The sequence below is a fragment of the Chelonoidis abingdonii genome, chromosome 12 (assembly GCF_003597395.2).
Source record: "Chelonoidis abingdonii isolate Lonesome George chromosome 12, CheloAbing_2.0, whole genome shotgun sequence".
Lineage (NCBI taxonomy): Eukaryota > Metazoa > Chordata > Testudines > Testudinidae > Chelonoidis > Chelonoidis abingdonii.
In genome coordinates this window covers 5957514-5979949 of record NC_133780.1, presented here as the reverse complement: position 1 = coordinate 5979949, position 22436 = coordinate 5957514, and the positions used below count along the sequence as shown (strand labels likewise).

Below are 22436 nucleotides of genomic sequence, written 5' to 3'. Positions count from 1 at the left end.
CCCGGCAGTTTGCATGGGGTAGGGAGAGTGCGGTGACCCCGAGGCTGGGCGAGGGGGCACAGGACCTGCCCTTTGGATCATTTCCCCTCACTACGAGGAGACACCAGTTGAATATGGAGCACCTTGGTGGAGGGGGTGGAGAAGGGTTGGGGCATAGGATGGAGTGTGTGTGGTGGAGTCAAGCACCCTTGGAAAATCTAGAAGTTTGTGCCTAAGTAGACAAGCCAATCTCATCACTGCCCCAGGAATTGTGCAGCCTGTTTGCCACTGTCCTCTATGGTCCAGGAGGACTCTGGGGATCCTGGGTCAGACAGTGTCACTGAGACATGAGGGGGAACAGCCCACTGGAGATGGAAAAATGGGCTTCTCTAGCACAGTCATCCTAGCCCCTATGGCCTGGAGGACTCCTGTCTACCCAACCGTCTGGAGCCTGAGCTCTATGAGCCCTGGAAGTGCCTCCCCCGCCCTCCCTGCAGCACCATGGATGTGGGGGTGAAGGGCCCGTGGAGCTGCAGGAGGAGCAGAGGGGACCCAAAGGGCAGAGGTGGGGGCTGGGAAGGGGATAGAATTAAGGCCCTGTCTGGGGACAGGGCGGTGTGAGGTGAAGGGATGCAGATTTAATTAATTGGGGTTTTGGGGAGAAGCTGACCTAAGAGGGGTTTCCCTGGAGCTAGCTGGAAACACAGGGGCTGAGGGTTTGGCTGGCAGCTTAGTGTGTGTGTGAGGCAGAAAGCCAAGAGATGCAGTGTGAGCATGGTCTCAGCAGGAAACTGAGAGACAGAGCTTGCTTCAGGCACAGAGTCCCCTGGAACAGCAGACGTGGAGTTCTGAGTAAGGCAACTGCCTTTGTTTCTACCATGTTCAGGGCACAGGAATGTGTGGACATTGTGTGTAAATAATAAAGATTGCTCCAAAGAAATACCTGACTCTTATAATCCATTTCTCCTCCCATTAGAAGAAACTAGCAAAGCCCCAGACACTGGCTAACTGCTCAGGTCAAAGAAGCAATGGTGCAGCCTGGATCAGAATCTAATCCTGTGGCGGAAAACGTGTTGGTGGGAAACATTTGCGGGGAGCTCCAGCAGCAAAGAGCCTGCGCAGAGGAGCAGATTGTTGCTCATTGTGGACGTGAGCATGTCCGGCTTTGTGTGCTGAACAGGCCCCATTGTCCCTAGTCTCTGAGCTGACACATCTCTGCCCAGAGTCAGAAAAAACCCAAACATGGATCCCTGGCTAGTATTTCCCCCCAGCAGAACGAGCCCACAGAGTGATAATAGGCTCAGTATTGGCCCAAGGAGAAAAAATGGCTGGAAGAGACTGGGGCAGCTGGAATGGGCTGGGGGTTGGGGATGGGTAGGATTGTTCCCTTCTTCTGTCTATGGAGTTTTACAAAGTTTAAACCTAAAAATCTTCTTTCCAGCTCTTATCTGGTCTTATGAACAGGCTGGGCTGTAACCTTTAACTGCGATGTCCTAGAGCTGCTGTTTTCATGCCTTGTCACTAGCACTCACCAGCTGCCTCTGACCCTGACCCAGGGAGCTCCTGTAGCCTGGCTGGTCCCAGGCGGGTGGTTAGATGTTCAGCAAGACACAGCCAAGCCGAGGATCCTCTGCACACACATTGTCACTGAAATCACTCAGTGGGGTTTAGTTCCCACCTATTGTTGTTTCACTGCAAGTCTGCCTGTAGCTGTGGACGGCCTCATTGTGAATGAAGAATGTCCTAGTTAGTTTGAGGACCCGTCTACCCAGCACCGAGGTGGTGTCATTCCCAGCTGATAGGTGGAACTAGCCTGCTGCTCAGAGAAGTGCAGCTGCAGAAGCAAGGAGGCTGCTTGAGCTAGGCCTGGGAGTACGAGCCAGCCCAACCCCCACTTGTAAATGTACTAGGTAGAATTGAAGCTTTTATGTGCTTGGGTTTTCTTTTTGTTTGTTTCTCCCCTTTTCCTTTCATTCCTTTTCTGCTTCTTTATGCCCCGTTGCTCCCGTTTCTTGTCTAGGTAGTTCCTGCTTCCTTCTTTCCTTATCTTTCTCCTGCTCCACCTCCCAGCCTCTCCTTTCTCTTCACCCCATTCTGCACCTGTGCAGCTGACAGGAGGTGAGGCAGGGACTGCCCATGATCAGCAAACCCATTTCTGGTGCAGAGAGAACAGAAGCCCAGAGATCCCAGCAGCTATGGCCTCAGCAACTCCTGTACAGGAAATCCAAGAGGAAACCAAATGTCCCGCTGTCTGGAATATCTGACAGACCCAGGGAATACACACTGTGGGTACATCTTCTGCCAAAACTGCATCACTCAGCACTGTGAGACATGGGAAGAGATGGACTCTGACCCCTTCTACTGCCCCAGCTGCAGAGCCTGAATCCAGAAAGCGGCTCTCCAGAGTAATTATCAGCTAGCAAATATAGTGGAAAAAAATTAAACAACTGGATTTCAAACCAGGAAAAGAGAATCTGTGTGAGAGACACAGGAAAGCCCTGGATCTGTTCTGTGAAGAGGACCGGGAAGCCGTGTGTGTGGTTTGTGAGAGATCTTCCCAGCACAGATCTCACCTGGTGCTTCTCATGGATGAGGCTGCCCAGAAATACAAGGTAGGACACGCTCTGGATCCAGGTTAATTCAATCCTTCCCTTTTCAGACTCAGTCTCTCAGAGCTACTGAATCTGCCAGTTTCCCAGATTTTCTCCCTGATCTCTGGCTCTACCTAAATCTCTCCCCTGCAGACTCCTTCCTCTGGGCAGGTGCAGGGAAACCTGGCCACTGGTGGTGCCCCAGCCTGTCAACCCCGCACTGTTCATTAGGGAGAGGTGGGCACTAGAGCTCCATGTGAGGCACTTTCCTCACACCCAAGATTGAAGCAAAATGTGTCCGTGCTGCTGCCAGGCCAGGAATGTTCCCACCACACCCCAGCAGCCCAGGCACCACCAGCAGAACATTCACATGAATCATGCACACAGCAGCCCTCACTCTGCTGCATGGAACATACAGGGGTGGGTTTAAACACAGGTGCTGTGAGATATTCACTACGGACCCATCTCTTGAGTCACATGAGGTTTTGTAATAAAAAAAAATCAGCGAACGGAAAGTAACTTTCTAGCCCACATGATTGAAAAGAAAAGTTTGATAATGTGGCCTGAGCTTAATTGATATAGTGACTTGTGCCTGAGTTTGCAGAGAGCCTGCAGGGCTGCCCAGAGGATTCAGGGGGGCTGGGGCAAAGCAATTTCAGCGGCCCTTTCCATAAAAAAAAGTTGTAATACTATAGAATACTATATTTTCATGGGGGCCCCTGTAGGGCCCGGGGCAAATTGCCCCTCTTCCCCCCTGCTCTGGGTGGCCCTGGGAAAAATAAACATTTAAAAACCTTCCACGTCTTGGCACAAACCCAGTTTTGAGAAAACTTCTTTTCAAGTCACCTTTACAAGGTATCACTGGTTCTCAGCATTAGCTAGTGCTAAAAGGCACTAAAGCTTATTAAAAGGGTTGGACGAATATTTTTCATCAAAACTTTTTTTGGATCAAAAACTAGGGGTTTTTACAAAGCAGAAAAAATCATGGACAATGTCTGCTTTCCTTCAAAATTTGTGGGTTTTTTTTAATTGAAAAGCTGAAATTAGTCTGCCAAAACCTGAACATGGTTTGGGGTTTCAGAAGTGTGTGGCCAAATATTTGCTGCTTGCTGTGTTTGATTGTTTAAAGAAACAATAAAAAAATTCTGCTTATAAAAAAAAATCAAAAAAAATCCTCAGCTTGTGACCAAATGCCTGAGCCCATCCAGTCAGAGATTTTTTCAGGTTTCTGATACCCTGCTGGCTTCCTTAACTCATATCTACTCCATAACTTTGGGTTCATTTAGGTTAGAACATAAGAACATACTGGGTCAGAAAAAAGGTCCATCCAGTCCAGTATTCTGTCTACTGACAAGAGAAGCGCTGAGGCTCCGAGTGAGGGGGGAGCCAAGGGTAAGTCGACACTTGCCACGGTACTATGGATGCACTCCGCTGATTTACTGTGCTTAGTGGGGATGCATGCACTCGACTTTATACAATGTTCCCAAAAATAGACTTCTGTAAAATTGGAGTAATTTCATAGTGTAGACATACCCTTACAGAATAGAAGCTGGTTGCCTCCCCGACTGCAGTCGGAGCAAGGTAGGGTATGTGGTATAGAGTCCATAGCTTGGGGAAAACACCTGCAGCAAGGTTCAGCTTTGCACTGGGCCATGTGGAGAGCTGAGGGTAGAAGCACATGGTTGAAAGAAGTGAGCAGGATGGGGAATGTTGCAGAGGTTTCCCCCCTCCCCACAGCCTCAGGCAGCTCCCCGGGCAGCACAGTAATGGGATGGGGAGTAGGGGGGCTTGGATAGGGGGCAGGGAGTTCTGGGGGGGGGCAGTCAGGGAGTGAGGGTTTGAATAGTGGTCAGGGTAGTCAGAGGACTGGGAACAAGGTGTTGGATAGGGGGGCAGTGGTCCAGGGGGGCAGTTAGGGGATGGAGAGCAGGGGGAGGGTTGGATGGAGTGGGAGTTCTGGGCGGGGTGCGGTCAGGAGACAGGGTGCAGGGGGTGTTGGATGGGGCAGGGATCTGGGCGGGCAGGAAGCAGAGGGGATCCGATAGCGGGCAGGGCCCTGGCCACACCCAGCCTCCATACCATTTCAGAACCCCGATGTGGCCCTCAGGCCAAAAGCTTTGCCGACCCCTGACCCAGGAGGAAGAAGGCCTAAGAGAAGGAGAGTGGAGCATCCCTCATGCTACCTCTTACTCAGAAGTGTCTGTTTGAAGAACTGAGTGTAGTCAGAATAGATCTGTTAATTTACATAAATAAATAATATGTAAATATGTATGTAGCAAAATGTTTGATGACATAATTTTTTTGCAATGTGTAATTCATACTTAGGCCCATCCCTCGCATTAGCCTTAGGTCCCTTATAACCTTCATCCAGCTCTGTCTCTAGGATAGAGCAGCTGGTGGTTTTAACCATAGAGACCCGTGGTCAGTAGCTGCCCCGACTCTGCTGCTGGGAATGTGGCCGCCCCGGCAGGGGGAGCAGGGAGATGCAGCAGGGGAGGAGGCAGAAAAGCAGCAAGATAGACCGGAGAACCCAAGGGGACTGTCTGTGACTCCATGGTCAGGCTGTTCTAGTGCTTGAGTGTTCTCACTTGATACCTGAGAGGTGAAATCTAAATACAGGCCATACAACCAGTGGGAGGTCTGTGCCCTGGCTGATAACTGTTTGCCCTGAGTTGCAGCATACAGCTTGAAGGGAGAACTGAACATGGATGGGTCTTCCAGGTGCCAGCTGAATGCTCTCATCATGGGACTGTTATAAGGCAGGTGATAGCACCAAAACCACTTCCTGCTTTTCTCCCTCACCCCCCTTTCCTGTGGAGCGAGCCAGGTGCCGACCTCATTCCAGCAAGAAATGCCTTAGGCGCCTGAGCCACCTGACATCAAGTGCTGGGTTCCCATCTGTGGGTTGCTAAGCAAACATAGATGCCCCTTTGCAGCCCCGATTTAGGCACCTGTCTGTGAGAGGGGGAGGAGGCGGGGCCGGGGCAGGGATTTGGGGAGGGATCCAATAGAGGCAGGGAGGGGTGGAATTGGGGCAGGGACTCTGGGGTAGAGTGGAGTTGGAGCAGGGTTGGGGGAGGGGTGGGCGCAAGCACCCACTCGCACTGACAAAAGTTGGCACCTGCATACAGGCATCCGACAGACAGTGGGCTTGTGCAAAAATGCTGCGATTACAAAAATGCTGCTATTATAAATTTGCTCCCCCTGCAGATTTGCCGCCCTCTCGGCAGAGCACAGCTGAGCAATTCCTAATTGACATGGACAGAGGCAGAGTACAGGCTCGAGACTGACATATCTCAGTAAAACCCAAACTCATCCTAGGGGCATGATATTCCCTGGGCTCTGTGGGGACACAATCAAGTCAGAAAGCAAATCCCAGGACTCTGCCCCCAACAACTGCAGCTGGGACAGTAAAGTGGAACAAACACAAAGAATTGTTTGTAATGTTTTATTTATAGTAAGTAACTAAAAGTGGTAAGTAAAGGGAGCCGAGAAGATGCCTTAATAACCACAGCATGGAAAGGAGATTCCCCACCTACTGAGAACAGTTTTCTTAATGGCACAACAACAGGACAGTTGTCCCGGAATTAATAGAGGGAATTAATGAGTTACAGTGTCGCTTTCAGTAACTTTAAAAAAATCTCTGTCCCTCTCATATTCCCATTCCTTCCATACTGTCCCTTTCTTCTCGTTTTTCTAACCCTCACTTCTGACTCGTTTATTTTCCTGTGTCTCTCCCACCCTCCTCCTCTCCCTGTCACAGATCATCCCCCATGGCCGCTCCCTACTTTCCCCTGATTTTATCCCTTCCCCTCTTGCTGCCCCAGGATTGTTCCCCTGTCAGAGATATTTTCCTGTCACTCTTCTCATTTCTGTTCTCCACCATTTCTCAAAGACTCTCTATTTATTCTTGTTTAATTTAAAATTAAATTTTTCTTCTTGCTTCTTCTAATTCCCTCTGGTTAATGCCACCCTGTCCCCGACTCCCCCAGTGCTGCCAACCTCAGGAGTTGGGGAAAAAAATCATTAGACTCACACAATGATGATTTTTTTAAGGTTATATAATTTTTTTTGTCAATCTGCACCCATCTCCCCATCCCCCCACCTTTTTTGTGACAGTTACAAGGTTACCAGCTGTCCTGTAGTTACAGGGGAAGGTGACTTGGGCCCCTGCGGCAGGAGCTCTGGCTGGGAAACCCCAGTGAGATCTAATCCAACTCTGTACAAACTGCTCCCTGCTGCTGCTTCTCCCCAACCCCACAAACCATGCTGTGTCCCTGCCACCCCGACCCCTGCCTGTCCCCAGCCCACCTGTTACCTCTGCCTCCTGCCCAAACCCCTCCCCTTCAGGACCCCTCTGCCCCTCCTGCAGTCCCAGGGGTTCTTCCCTCCTCCTGGACCCATCCTTGGGAATGCAGGGAATAGGGTGACCAGACAGCAAGTGTGAAAAATCGGGAGGGGCGTGGGGGGTAATAGGATCCTATATAAAAAAAAGACCCAAAAAATCAGGACTGTCCCTATAAAATCTGGACATCTGGTCACCCTAGAAGGGAAGGGGAGGGGCTTCCACAGGTCATAGAGATGAGGAGCCAGCGTCTGGGTATACAAGAGTCCTCTAAGGTCTGAGACACTGGGGTCCCTGAGGGTAGAGAGGCTGATTTCCGGTCCCCACCTCTGCTGTGTGTCTCAGGGACACAGGCTGAGCCGGGATCCCTTCCACACCCAGATCCAGGGTCGGATTCTCCCCCCAGGGACGGAGCCCGACGGGAAAGTGAAGATCGGGGCCTTGTCACCAGCATCGATAAATGTCACCTGCCCCCGGTCACAGTCCAGACAAACCCGGATCCTGCTGGGGGCCCGGGGCAGCGGGGTCACAGGGGAGATGAGAGCCTGGAACTGACCCTCCCACTGCCCCACAGCCCAGATCCCCCCATCAGGGCTGAGGCTGATCCCTCCCTTCCTCTTCACAGACTCTTTGGCCACCCCCACAGCCCAGGATCCTCCAGCCCCGACCTCCACCTCCCAGCAATGTCTCCCCGAGGTGAATCCCTCACAACCCAGCACACACGGTGCAGTGTCAAATCTCTCAGGTTTCTTGGACAGTTGCTGCCGTGTGTCTCTCCATCTCACACTTTTCCGATCCTCAGATAGGATGAGTTGGGGATGAGCCGTGTCTGGATCCAGAGTCACATTCGCTGGGGGGAGAGAAAATCAGAGCGTTAGAGGCAGAGTTCATCCTTAGAGGAGGCTGGGACCATTTCTCACTCTCCCCAGCAGCCTTGTTCTGGCTGGGACAGGCTTGGATCCCAGGGGGCTGCCTCTGTCCTGGGCACCTGAGACTGAGCAGGGACGTCACTGTAGTTCCTCAGTCCGTGTAATGGGACCCACTTTATTAGTTTTTCATGTGCTTGCTGAGGCTTCAGGTCTCTGCTCCCTCTGTTGGCCTGCTCCATTCCCAGCATCAGAGACACAGCAAGGAAGGTTTTAATGAGGAGGGAGCAGAGGAGGCAGGTATCAGCTTTGAACCCCAGAGGGAAGCTCCCTCCCCTAAATGCATCCTCCACTCACCAGCCAGAGTAGAAGAGCCAATTAAGAAAAGTAGGAAATGGCATTGGGTGGGGTGGCCTCCACATCCGGGCCAGGGAATGGAGAGGAAGGTGCAGCATTGGGAAAGAGCTGCTTATGACCAGAGAGTAGGAGGGGGCATTGGGTGGGGGAGCCCCATCCCCAGCCCAGAGAGAAGGGAGGAGCTGGCAGCATCACAGGGAGAGCATCTCCTCAGTCCAGGAAACAGTGATCAGCTCCAATGGGAGAGCCCAGTCCTGCCCAGAGGAAACACCAGATGTTGTAGAAGCACGATGAGGAAGACCCCTTGCACTGGGGTAGAGCAGAGGGATGTGTCAGTCCTCAGGGCAGGGAGCTCTGTTCACAGGCTGCTCAGAGAGAGATTTTCTGTTCAGCAGCGTGGGCATGAACTCAGCATTAAGGTTGGTGTCAGGAGTGTTTGTGTGACTTCAGCGTGGGAGCTCCTCACTGGTCAGTGTGTTGTTTTTAGGGCTGTGTGCGTCATGGTCAGTATCAGTTTGGTTGGTAACTTTAGCTACAATCTCATGAAGATGTTTTATGATCATTTAAAAACAATCTCCAGCTGCAATCTCACCCTGTCTGAATGTTCCTAGGGATCCTCCTCTTTTCATCTCTAGTGCAGGCGGCAGAGTGTCTGGAGGGGAGAAGGAAAAAGGAGACGAGATTTCAGACTTTCATATTTATAACAGCGTCCCCACTCTCAACTCCTAGAACTGTCTTTTAATTATGACAGAGAAACACACTGAGAAACACTCAGATATTTTGTATAAATAGGTCTGAAACCATCTCTTTCCTCTCTCATTTAGGCATCTCCCAGCAAAGGAACCAACGTCCTTGTAGCTTCACAAACATCCCAGGACAGACAATCTGTAAGTGAGATTTACTTTTCCCCTCCTCATCCCCTTCCACCTTTCAAACTCCAGTTGGTTTGTCTCATTCACTTACTGCCCTTTGCCGTAATCTAGACCCAGACCCTGCAAAGACTTTGGAATGAAAGAAACTTTGCCCACTTTGGTCCCTGTGACACTAACAGGATATTGAGAGTTTGTGAAATCCTGGCTCTAAAAGTTCCTCCTCTGCTTTGGTGGGTCCTGCTCTTTTTTGGCGGATTTGTTCATCTCAGAGGTTCACGGCAGCCCTCAGTCTGGCCACTTCTGCTAGAGGCTCAAACCTGCCGTTCACTCAGCTAACCCCCTCACTGGCCAGCATGGGAGAAATGGAGAACAATCCCCGAAGGCTCTGTGTTTCACCCAGTGAGTCGGGGACAGGCCAGATCTCTTTCCAAATTAGACCTTCCCTCTGGTGTTGGTCACAGACCAGGTCAACTCCTCCTATGTCCAATCAGGAGTTGGTGGGATGTGGGGAACCCGGGACCACCCTCTACACGGGGTTCCAGCCCAGGGTTCTGTGGAGAGCAGCTGTCTACAACGTCCCCTGTACCAGATGCGTGACCGCTACAGCTACAACTCCCAGGGCTACTTCCCCATGGCCTCCCCACAGCACCTTCTTTATCCTCACTGCAGGATCTTCCTCCTGAAGCCTGATCACGCTTGTATGCCTCAATCCTCCAGCAGCACACCTTCTCACTCCTCGCTCACCCTCCACTAACTGATGGGAGGTCCTTTTTAAACCAGGTGTCCTGATTAGTCTGCCTGCCATAATTGAGTCTGGTATGGTTTTAACTAGCTCCAGCTGCCTTAATTAGCCTGCCTGTCTTAATTGGTTCTAGCAGGTTCCTGACTGCTCTAGTGCAGCCCCTCCTCTGATCACTCAGGAAACTATTCATCCCATGGCCAATATATTTTCCTTCAACTAGACTCCTGTACCCCACTGGTCTGGGTCTGTCACAGAGGTTATTGGGTCTGTTCATTCAGTGTCTTTACACTTAGCAGCATGATGGGGCCTCGTCCTCCATAGGCAGAAATACAAATTTTATAAATGTAGAAACTGAGGTGGGGGAAAGTTGACTCAATTGGACAAATTCACCCCTGTACCAGCAGGAGAGGGGTGACTCTGCTATTCAGTGGCTGCAGGGGCCGGTTCAGAACTTGGCAGAGGATAAGGAAGTTCTTAAGCCAGCCAGAGTTACATCCCTATGACAACGGCCCCCATGGGTCTTGGCCAGGGAGAAGAGTTTCAGAGGCTCAGTTTTATACTTCCCGCCTCCCTCGATCCCTCGTCAAACTCCCTCCCTCTTCCACCCACCCTCACCACCCTCACCACATTCCCAGCCCTCTCAAGAACACGCCTTCTGCCTGCACGGGCTGCGGAGGAGGCACCAGAGGCTCCTGTGCTGGAGGGATACCTGACCATGGGGAGGGGGCTTCAGGGCTGCCGGGGGGGCAAGTGGGGCAATTTGCCCCAGCCCTACAGGGGCCCCCATGAGAATATACTATTCTATAGTATTACAATTTTTTTAATGGAAGGGGCCCCCAAAATTGCTTTGCCCTAGGCCCCCGAATCCTCTGGGCAGTGCTGCGGGGCTTTCTCCTTCCCTACAATTGTCTATTTGGCCAAGACTAGCTGCTGTATGGGACTCGAGTACAGTGATGGGCTGGATCCTCCTTTGAGAAATGTGCCCCATGGCTGGTGATGGGGTCGTAGATGGGGAAGGCTCTGAGCTATAGAGAATTCTTTGCCATGTGTCTGGCTATTGGGTCTTGCCAAAATGCTTGGTATCCAACTGACCACCATATCTGGGGTCGGGAAGGGATCTCCCCCCAAGTCAGATTGGCAGAGAGCCTGAGGGGGTTTTCTGCCTTCTTCTGCAGCATGGGGCACAGGTCACTTGCCGATTTAAACTATTTCAATGGTGGATTCTTTGTAACTCGGACAGAAGTTGGGGTCTATTCCAGGAGTGGGTGGGTGAGATTGTGGCCTGCAATATGGAGGAGGTCAGACTGGATGATCATGATGGTCCCTTTTGGCCTTAAAGTCTATGAGTCTGAGTCATTTCTTTCTTTAACAATAATTGTCATGGGAAGGCATGTTTTTAGTAAAAATAAAGGCTTGAGTGACTTGGACCCCAAGTGTGTGACATTCTCACCCAACAATTCAATAGAAGCATCATCTAATTGTGAACCAATGGGCCAGAGCCAGTCTCCTCCCTCAGTCTCAGAGGCTCATCCCAATTTCCATTCCTAGATCCCTTCTAGGTACCTTTGAACTTCCCCAGAATCTCCAATAGCACAATCGTTTTCTGGGAGAAATCACTGACTTGCTCTTCCAGTTCAGGAGAAATCTCCTCTGGCTGCTGGAACTTCCCCTTCTCACACCTAGAGAGAAACCATTTCCCATGATTATATTTCATTGTGTGACTTGTTATAAATTCTGGCTAGTGAGTCGCTGCTCTAATACGCCTGCAGTTAATTCCTCGACTTTTCCCAATCTGAGAGCAGGTGCAACACAGTCCATGGCCATACAACCCTCCCTTCACAGGACACGTTAATATTCTTCAGCTCTGGTCTGGAGAGACAGCTCTGGGATAAAAGGGGAATTGAGTCTCCATGGCCAATTCACTCCTAGGCCTCCATGCTCTGAGGAACAGGAAGTTCCCATGTGAACTGCTGTAGAAATCTGCCCTCTAGGAACTAGACTGAGACACCAACTCCCCCCTCCCCAGCTCATTCCACACAGGTCTCCAAACAGTCCTCAAGCTGGAAACACTCTTGATCGCTGCTGCCCTGAGCTGAATAGGGACCTGTCCCCAAGCAGTGACAGGCCCATATTCCGTCCTCATAGTCCTGAGGCAGCCAGTCCACCAAGGAGGTGATATCTCTAGGAAATACTTGAGGTCAGTCCTTCTCACTGAATGGAGAATTCCAGAGTCTTCTATAAAAGGGTGACAACCTCAGGATGAAGTTGATGAGAAAGATTCGTATCCAACATGTGATCTTCCCCACACATTTTGCTGTAGAGCCTTGAGGAGATGTGGTGCTAACATCACCCCCATGCTCTTTCCCAGGGTTGTGAGGTGTGAGGGGGAGTGAGAGAGAGACACGTACCTGCTCAAGGTGCTTCTAATATCCTAGAAGAGAGAGAGACAAAAGAATTTCAGTCCCCTCTAATACACACACGCGATTCTAGGGAAGAGATTTTGCAAACATGAGGAAGAGAGGCCCTGCCGTGGCCCAGGATTCCCTGAGCTAATGGGGCTTTTCCATCTCTCATATCTCTGTCTGCGACTCTGCAAAGAATAATAGTTACTCACATGTGAGCAATGCACACGCCAAGTTACACCAGGGTCTCCGACTGCTGGACTCCAGGGCATAGGATTCAAGAGCCCTCCCTTCCCTGTGTTGGGATCTGGCATGTTTTTAACCATGACTGCCAGTTTCTAATTGTCCCTGGGGGTGCTCAACCCCACGCTCCAACCCTTGCTGCAATGTCACACCCCAGCCCAACTCTTCCTGCTCCCACTTCACCCCAACCCTCTTCTACTGCGTCCTCTTGTGAGCACACTCCCTCCCCGCTCTTCTCTCTCCCTCCCAGCCTCTCCTTCACATAGTGGAACAGCTGATCACAGCAGCCACATGGTGCTAGAGGGAGGAGGAGGAGTTTATTGGCAGAGCAGCCATTGGGGGCACCCTGGAGCACCCATCTGCGTTTCTCATTCAGTCTCACCTGCAGGAATTCACTTGCTGGCTTCTGACACTTGCCCTCCAGCTCACTGATCAGCTCACTCAGATGAGAAATCTGCTCAGAGAGTTTACTGACATTTTCATTCTGGATCCTCTCAATCTCCTCATCTAGCTTCTCCAGCTGGGCCAGCAGGAGTCGCTCTTGTTCCTCCAGGAACTGCCGCAGTTCCTGAAATTCAGACACAATCTTCTGCCTCTCGGTTTGTATTTGTTTCTGCATGAAAATAGGGCAAGGGTTGGTCAGGGACATAGATGGAGCCCGGGGTCCTTTCATGGAGATCTGAGTGTGCGGGAGGGAGAATGTCTTTTAAAATACTAAGATTTTTCATAGACTCTAGGACTGGAAGGGACCTCGAGAGGTCATCGAGTCCAGTCCCCTGCCCTCATGGCAGGACCAAATACTGTCTAGACCATCCCACATAGACATTTATCTAAACTGCTCTTAAATATCTCCAGAGATGGAGATTCCACAACCTCCCTAGGCAGTTTATTCCACTGTTTAACCACCCTGACAGTTAGGAACTTTTTCCTAATGCCCAACCTAAACCTCCCTTACTACAGTTTAAGCCCATTGCTTCCTATTCTGTCCTTAGAAGCTAAGGTGAACAAGTTTTCTCCCACCTCCTTATGACACGCTTTTAGATACCTGAAAACTGCTATTATGTCCCCTCTCAGTCTTCTCTTTTCCAGACTAAACAAACCCAATTCTTTCAGCCTTCCTTCATAGGTCATGTTCTCTAGAGCTTTAATTATTTGTAAATAGGGAGAAGGATAGCTCAGTGGTTTGAGCATTAGCCTACTAAACCCAGGCTTGTGAGTTCAGCCCTTCAAGGTGCTGCTTATAGATCTTGGGTGAAATCAGTACTTAGTCCTGTTAGTGAAGGCAGGGGGCTGGACTCAATGACCTTTCAATTCTAGGAGATAGGTCCTTTCCAGTTCTAGGAGATAGGATAACTCCATTAATTTAATTTTTGTTGCTCTCCTCTGGACCCTCTCCAATTTCTCCACATCTTTCTTGAAATGCAGTGCCGGAACTGGACACAATACTCCAGCTGAGGCCTGACCAGCGCAGAGCAGAGCAGAAGAATGACTTTTCGTGTCTTGCGCACAACACACCTCTTAATGCATCCCAGAATCACGTTTGCTTTTTTTGCAACAGCATCACACTATTGACTCATATTTCTGACATTTGACTCTACACTGTGTGTACGAGGCAGAGGATTCTCTCACACCTTCCCCTTTGGCCTCGGTATCCCTCTGAAAGGGATGTTTCCATGCTTCAGCATCTTCTGTTATTTATGGTCTCTGGAAATTCACACCCAGAGCAGCAGGAGGCAGGACTCAGCACTGCACTGACAGAGACGCCAGGGAGTTAAAAGAAATAAACATTTTAGAAAATGTACAAAATGACCAGACACAGTGGACAGCACTTCATGGGGACATTCAGTTCACTTGGGGAGGATTTCTGGGCAAGCCACCAAAGGCTAGATATTAACTCATTAAAGAAAATGGAAGCTTACGGCTTGTTTCTACATGAATCTAACCCAGCAATCCATGATCCTGGAGAAACACACACAAGCCCACATTCACCAAGGCCACACAGGAGTCTGCCACCAAACGGACCTCCCGCTGCCAGTCCCTGCCGGTTCATAACAACAGGCACCTACCAGATACTCCTGGCTATTCCCCTCTCCAGTCGCTTTCAATCCCAGCAGCTTTTCTCTCTCTTCCCTCAGAGTCTTCAAATGGGCCTGGATTCTTTCCTGAAGAAACAGAAATGATTTAGGAGGGTTCATCTGGATAGTTGAGAGGTGTTTGGAAGTGGGTGTTTTTCCACCCGAAACCCAAGATGACTGTGGTTCTAATCACTTTGTGACATCAGGACCACCAAGGAGATGAAACCTCATTAATGGAAACTAGGAGCCTGTCACATTCAGACTCGTTACCAATTCTGATTCAGTGTTTTTACTGATTAGAGAGAGATCTCAATTATACCCAAGCTTTATTGGTATTTGTGAACTGATTAGTGGTACAGAGCATAACAGGGAACTGGAGTCACATGGAGGTGAATCAATACAGCTGTTTTGTAGAGGGTTTAACCAACCAAGTGATACAAATCCCAGAAGCCAGCAGGGTTTAAATAGGGGCTGGGATTTCAGCCCTGAAGCCCTGGGGATTGCACTGGGGTTGGGCTGAGCTGGTCTAAGCACCAGGGCAAACCTCATGAGATGTCGGGAGGAAATACATCTGGTTGGAAGCTGCATAGTCCCAGTGTTATACAGCACTATCCATGTCTGGTAGGGACTTCGAACTGGATGTGTGTTTGTCCGACGGTCGAGGAGACTGAGGCTGCAGGAGGATACCCATGACAGTGGGGGCATGGCTGGGGGTGGCACCTTCATGCAAAATGATGCAAGTGGGGACATGCTGAAAAAATGGTGGTGGGGCCCACGGAGGGCGAGTGATACTGGTGAGGACGGGCCCATGAAAGCAGGCATGGGCATGTCCTATGTTCTGGGGATGCCTCGGTGACCATTCTAAATAGACATGATGCAGATTTGTGTAAAGAACGGTTGGGGTTTGCCCCAGTGCTGTCCTAACCCCTTTCCGTGGCAATGCCCCCTGGGCAGGTACCCCACTGTCCCATTCCCTGGTAAAGATCCCGGAAGCAGTGCATTCTGGGAGATTTCAAAAGGCTGCCTGGTGGGACTAATGGAACCACTCTGGCTGGTCCTTGCCCACGTACACAACAGAACAGGTCAGACTGGCACCACTCAGCTCCAGCCTGGGGTTGGTTTTGCTACAACCCAGTGTAATCCCAGTGGTACTTGGCATGGACCTGAGCTGTCTGGAGCCCTTTTGTGCGCAGACTGAAGGTGCTCGGGGTCCCACGCAGCGTTTAGCCCAGTGATCTCCTCTAGTGCAGGCCGGCAGCATCTGAGTTTAATCCCTCATCAAAAAACACAGGAGTTCAGAATCCCAGTGAGAAACCTCCTCTCCCTGCTGGGCCTGGGACCTTTGTCAAGGCGTCTCTCCCTCCTAAAAGACACACTTCATCACTGGGTGGGGCTGATGCTAAGATGGCAGCATGGCAAAGTGGTTCGCGTCTTGGACTGGGTCTGGGGAGATTTGTCTAGCTAGACCTGTGGTCACCTACTGGTCGATTCCTATCGACTAGTCGATCCTGGAGACTCTCCCAGTTGATTGTGATCTCCAGCAGCACAGCAGGGTTGGCCGCTGCTGCTAATGCAGGCTCCCTGCCTGCCCCAACTGTACGGCACTCCCAGAAGCAGCCAGCCTGCCGTCGCAGCCTGGGCTGAGGGTATGGGTCTCCGCACGTGGCTTCTGACTGCAATACCGCCTCCGCAGCTCCCATTGGCCCTAAATCGGGACCTGTGGCCAATGGGAGCTGTGGGAGTGGTGCCTGCAGACAGGAGCAGTGTGCAGGGCCACATGTACCCTCCCCAGGGGCACACTGGCCCCTTTTGGGAGTGGCGTAAGGTTGGGGCAGGCAGGAAGCCTGCCTTAGGCCTGCTGACCGTGAGTCACCTGAGGTAAGCCAGTGCCGCCCAGCTGGAGCCAGGACACCACACCCCCTCCTATACCCCAACCCCCTGCCCCAGCCCTAACCCTCCTCCCAGATCCAGCCCCCCGTACCCACTCCAGCACCCCAACACTCTGTCCCAGCCCAGAGCCCCATCCCACACTGCAAACCCCAGCCGGAGCCTGCACCCCCACCCAAACCCCAACTCCCTCCCTCTTACCTGTGAAAGTGAGCAATGGAGAGAGGGAGCTATGGATTGAGCAGGGCTTCGGCGGGGCCTTGGGGAAGGGGGGCTAAATCCCGATTTCAAGACTGGATAGTTTGCCTTTGTTGCCACAGGGCCAGACCCTTAATTTTCTTGTAGCATCTCCCCATACAATGAAGACTTTATAGAGATGAATGATGAGTCACACCCATGACAGGGAACTCTCAGTGAAATTAGCCCCTCTTTAAAACCCAAAAGTTAACCAATTAAATTTTACAGCAGTTCCCTACCTTGTACTCCTGGCCAGCCTCCTGGATGGGAACCACCGTGTGAGCGCGGTGAGCCCGGGATCTGTCGCACACCACACAGATGGGGGTTTGATCTTCTTCACAGAACAGTTTCAGAGCCTCCTGGTGTTCCCCGCACACCCCTTCCCCTCCTGTTCCCTTTGCTGCTTGTAAACTCAGTCGCTTGGTGATTTCTACGACATTTGCCAGCTGCCTGTTTGGCCTGAGGTTTCTCTGTTGCATAGTTTCTCTGCACTGAGGGCAGGTGATGTCTCTAGCGGATCTCTCCCAGCACTGGCTGATGCAGGCTCGACAGAAATTGTGCCCACACTCCAGACTGACAGGTTCTGTGAAATACTCCAGACAGACGGGACATGTAACTTCCCCTTGGAGACTTTCCACTGAGCTCTCTGCAGCCATGGCTCCCTCTGGCCAGTGGAACAGGCTTTGTTTCAATTTCCTGAATTCACACTATGCCCCGCCTGCAGCAGCAAGGGGGTGTTTCCTTGCCTGAAAATGGCTCATTCTGTTTGCAGAGCAGGAAGGACCCAACCAATTGCACCCCCAGAGGCTTTAGTGTAAAAATGTATCGCTAGGGATCTGGTCCTGCAATCAGCCCCTGTGCTGGTGTGGAGGGTCTCTGAGGCAGCCTCCTGTGAGGAGGAGCCTGCAGGAGCAGGAGCTGTGTGTCAGGAGTGATAGTCACTGCTCTACAGCCAAAATGCTTCTGAAATAAATGTAGTCAAACTTTACTAATTCTCGGTCACTGAGAACGAAAATGATGCTTAAAATTGTTGATTGGCTCTAGTCTAGCTGTTGGGCTCCAGACTACAGCAGTGGAATCTCCTGGCAGGTGATGTTAGGGTTTCCATGTTCCGTGACCGTCAAAAGGATCTTGTCCCATTCTTCTTCATGGAAGGTGATCTTGTAGCCTGCAACAACATCGATGGTGTGATGGCAGCCCTCAACATCGTTCACGATCCAGATGAGTGGAGACTGTTCATTGATTCATCGAAGACGAGTCTTAAAGCTGTTTTGCTGCATAATGGCAATGTTTTGCCATCAATTCCAGTTGGTCATGCAGTCCATATGAAGGAAACCTATGACAACATGAAACAACTTTTGAGGTGCATAAACTATGACCAACATCAGTGGCAGCTTTGTGGCGATTTGAAGGTTGTTGCTCTCTTGCTTGGTCTGCAGACTGGATACACAAAGTACTGCTGTTTTCTCTGCGAATGGGATAGTCGTGCAAGAGATTCCCACTACATCAAGAAAGATTGGCCACTCCGACAGTCATTGGAGCCTGGGAGGAAAAGTGTTCAGCATCCACCACTTGTTGAATCAAGGAAGATTTTGTTACCACCCTTACACATCAAGCTGGGTCTGATGAAGAACTTTGTCAAGGCCATTGACAAAACACAAGCAGCTTTCAAGTACCTCCGTGGAAAATTTCCAAGGTTAAGTGAAGCTAAGATAAAGGAAGGTGTCTTTGTTGGTCCTCAGATTCGTGAACTTCTTCGAGATGATCCATTTGACCATGCACTGCGTGGCAAGGAAAAGACGGCATGGAAAGCCTTCCAGTTAGTGGCAATAAATTTTCTCGGAAACAACAAGGCAGACAACTACAGGTTGTTGGTGGAAAACCTCCTCAAGGCATACAAAAGCCTTGGTTGCAACATGTCACTAAAGATACATTTTTTGCACTCTCATCTAGATTTTTTTCCACCGAACTGCGGAGCAGTGAGCGACGAGCACGGCGAGCGATTTCACCAGGACATTGCAACAATGGAGAAACGCTATCAGGGCAAATGGAGCCCATCAATGCTTGCAGACTATTGCTGGACAGTGACAAGAGATGCTCCATTTAATGAATACAAGAGACAAGCCAAGAAGCGCCGAGTAGACACTGAATAGGACTAAACTATGTACATAATAGTTTTTTGCCTTTTGTTTCATAATAAATTTTATTTATATAACCCTTTTGCTGATTTTTAAAGTGTTACATAAACAGGACAGGTGAAATATTATCATGTAAAGCAACCATAAACACATGAAAAGACCTAGGTTTACAATTTATGATTAAAACTCTACTATCTACACAATATACATAGACATAAAATGTAAAAACTTAAATATCTTAGAAACAATAGCCAATCAGTTGTTTTAACTGTCATATTTGAATTCAGCACATCAAAATACATAATATATACCACATTTTATCTCTGAAGCAGATGACTTCTCAAAAATTGTAGACCAGTGTAGTCAGACTGGGGAGAATTTTTTTCTATAATATCTAATTTTGACAGATAATCTTTATTTTAAGCAATTTTTATATTTATTGATTTAAACTTTCACAGCAGCACAACAATCTGGGTTTTAAGCATTTCATTCCAGTTAAAATTGTCACAGTTGTGGGAAATTATGGGGGGATCAGACAATATTTTGGTCAGACCAGAACTATTTAATGACACTGGACACTGAAAGTCGAAAAGTTGAAGCTTTAGAACTGTTAAAATTGTCTGTGAGCAGGTAAATCTCCTCCCTCCCCCAGGGCAGTAACCTAGTGCCTCCTCCACCACCACATGGAGGGAGGTTGAAAGTCCATCTGATGGCAGCTCAGGGGCCTGTGGAATGTGCTGGGATCTCAGCCTGGGCCGTAGTGAGACAGGTGCCCCTGTAACACAACCACTCCCAGCAAGGCCTGCCCCCATTTTCTCCCTGTTTGTCAGTCCAGGCAGATAGACCAGGGACAGCAGGGAGACCAAGCTCCTGTCCCCCAGGCGAGGGCTGGACCCCAACGGCTGAGGGCAGCGAGTGTGCAGGGAGCTCGCACTAGGGGCTACAGGGTACATGGTGTGGAATAAACAGAGACTTCTTAGGCCACTTGCCCATTGTGGCTGCAGGAGGGGATGTGGGGACAGACTGAGGAGTCCTGGGGCAGTCTGGGAAGCCACCGTGAGGGACAAGGAGAGGGAATTCAGCTGTGGTGGGGAAGCTGTGCTGGGCAGATATCCTGCTGTGGATGCAGCTAGTTACCTTGGTCTAGGGTTTGAAGACATACTGGTGTCTAACAGAAATGGTTTGTCAAAGTCATGTTCTATAACATGACTGAATTTCTTTACAAACTCGAGGTAAAACTTGGTTGGAACAATAGTGGATTGGATCTCCTTCTGCAGCATGGTTCCTGTATGTTTCGTGTGATCTTGCTGAGAGCTAAAGCTTAGAGGCAGGAGAGCAGCTGAATAATTCACGCAGTGGCTGGCGTGGCCAGTTCTGCCCAGTCCTGACTCCTGTTCAGAGGCCCTCCCTATGACAGCAGTGGTTGGACCGTGGCTGTTTTCCCACCCGCCCTGGGACTGTCCTACTTACCATACTGCTTCATGGGCTCAGGTGCTTTTGAAAAGCAACAAGAGGTGATGCCAGCTCATGAACGGGCCTGTGTGTGTATGATCACAAACTGGAGAACTTGGAGGCCACTGATGTGGCTAGTTAATAGGTTCAGCTAGCAGAATAACGTTGCTGTTATGATGTAGGAATAAAAACACAGAATATTGTTCCCTTTTGTGCCATCTTTATATTACATAAGAATGTGTGCCTAAAAAAGTTTGGTCGTCTGTAATTTTTTTCTATAGTGCCCATAAAAATTATTTTCAGCACTTGGCAACCCTGTTCCCAGACACTCTCTGAGGGTAACCCTCCAGCGAGAGAGACTTTGAAGCAAAACACTCCACCCTGGGCTTTTCCCTATCAGCGAACACAAATGGTGGTAGAAGCCATCCACTTTTAGAGAAGCTGTTTTACCAGGGAGATGTATCTTGGGAACCCTTCATCAAGTAGCCTCCAATTTGGCCCCTTTTCCGACCTTGCTCCACCAGGCCACCAAAAGTTCAAATCTTTTGTGGGGTCCTCTCAGGCCTGGGCCCCAGGCTGTAGCCACTAATGTCCCTGCGTTCCAGCCTTGCCTGTTGGGGGGGGGAGGAAGGGGACTCCGCACACTGCTGTGCCTGCCCCCCTCGCTGGTGCAGCAGCTGTGAGTGCCGGGAAGCTCAATCCGCATGCTGCCCTTCCCTGTATGCTCCTGCCCCACAACTCCCATTGGCCAAGAATCACATTCAATGGGAGCTGCGGGAGGCAATGCCTGTAGGCAAGCGTAGGGCAGTGAGTGGAGCCACCTTGCCCCCTTCCCCGGGGCTGCAGCCAGAGATGTCTGTGCCATGCTGGCAGCTTCAGGGTCAATCAGGGAAGAACAGCATGGGGCCAAGGCAGGCAAGGTGCCTGCCATTCCTGCTGCACCACGAAATAGGAGCTGCCCCAGGCAAGAGCCCTGCACCCCAACTCCCTCCCAGACACCACCCGCTGACCCCCACTACAGTCTGCCTGCCAGCTCCTAGATGGCATTTTGAATAGGCTGGGCTTTAACCTTTAGACTGTATATTCATACAGCTTTGAATATTTACCCTAAAATCTCCTTTCAGCTCAAGGGTTGCTCCTGATTACTGAGTTGTTGCACTGACGTTTTTATGCCTTATCACTAGCACACACCAGCTGCCTCTGAGCGTGACCCAGGGAGCCCCTGTTGCCCAGCTGGTCCCAGGTGGGTGGTTTGATGTTCAGCAAGACACAGCCAAGCCGAGGCTCCTGTGCACATAGGTTGTCACTGAAATCACTCAATGAGGTTTAGTTGCCACACACTGTTTCAGTGCAAGTCTGCTTGTGGCTGTGGACACGTACCTGATTGTGAATTAAGAATTCAATTGAGGGCACATCTACGCAGCACCTAGGAGATGTGATTCCCAGATACATACTGTGTAGACAGACTCTGAGTTTAAGCTTGTGTGTTCTTGTTTGTTTGTTTCCTTTTCCCCCTTTTCCTTTCATTCCCTTTCGGCTCTGTTATCACCCGCTGCTCCCCATTCCATGCCAATGTAATGTTCCTTATCTTTCTCCAGCTCCTCCTCCTGGCCTCTCCTTTCTCCTTTGCACCTGTGCAGCTGATATGAGACCTCCCATTATCAGCAAAGCCATTTCTGATACAGAGAGAACAGAATTGGAGCGATCCCAGCATCCCTGGCCTCAGCGGCTCCTATACGGGAAATCCAAGAGGAAACCAAATACCCCATCTGCCTGGAAGATCTGACAGACCCAGTCACCATACAGTGCAGGCACAACTTCTGCTGAGTCTCCATCACTCAGTAATGTGAGAAATGGGCAGATATGGCCTATGACTCCTTGTGCTGCCCCAGCTGCAGAGCCTGAATCCAGGAAGTGGCTCTCTGAAATAACTATCAGCTAGCAAATATAGTGGAAAAAAATGAAACAACTGGATTTCAGACCAGGAAAAGAGAATCTGTGTGAGAGACCCGGCAAAGCCCTGGATCTGTTCTGTGAAGAGGACGGGGAAGCTGTGTGTGTGGTTTGTGAGAGATCTTCAAAGCACAGATCTCACCTGGTGCTTCTCAAGGAGGAGGCTGCCCAGAATTACAAGGTAGGACACACTCTGGATCCAGGTTAATTCAATCCTTCCCTTTTCAGACTCAGTGTCTCAGAGCCACTCCCACTTTCCCAGATTTCCTCCCCTGATCTCTGGCTCCACCTAAATCT

General features: G+C 50.2%; 2 protein-coding genes across 3 annotated transcripts in view; both read right to left on the bottom strand.

Moving 5' to 3' along the window:
• The window catches only part of LOC116823724 (uncharacterized), a 162298-nt gene that overhangs the window by 49978 nt on the left and 89884 nt on the right, over nucleotides 1–22436 (bottom strand). The gene's annotated exons all lie outside the window — the stretch shown is intronic.
• On the bottom strand, nucleotides 6003–17377 carry LOC116823723 (zinc finger protein RFP-like). The gene is made up of 7 exons (XM_032778489.2): nucleotides 16836–17377; nucleotides 14464–14559; nucleotides 12780–13010; nucleotides 12161–12183; nucleotides 11316–11431; nucleotides 8731–8790; nucleotides 6003–7765 (listed from the first exon to the last, which is right to left on the bottom strand). Exons 1-7 carry the CDS (start codon nucleotides 17250–17252, stop codon nucleotides 7257–7259), a joined length of 1452 nt encoding a protein of 483 aa, XP_032634380.1. The 5' UTR covers nucleotides 17253–17377; the 3' UTR covers nucleotides 6003–7256.

Coding starts and splice junctions, on each gene's coding strand:
- LOC116823723 (XM_032778489.2), bottom strand. CDS start 17,252: ATGGCTGCAGAGAGCTCAGTGGAAAGTCTCCAAGGGGAAGTTACATGT. Junction 14,560..16,835: donor AGGCTGGCCAGGAGTACAAG/GTAGGGAACTGC, acceptor CTGTTTCTTCAG/GAAAGAATCCAGGCCCATTT. Junction 12,184..12,779: donor CAGCAAGTGAATTCCTGCAG/GTGAGACTGAAT, acceptor TCTCTCTTCTAG/GATATTAGAAGCACCTTGAG.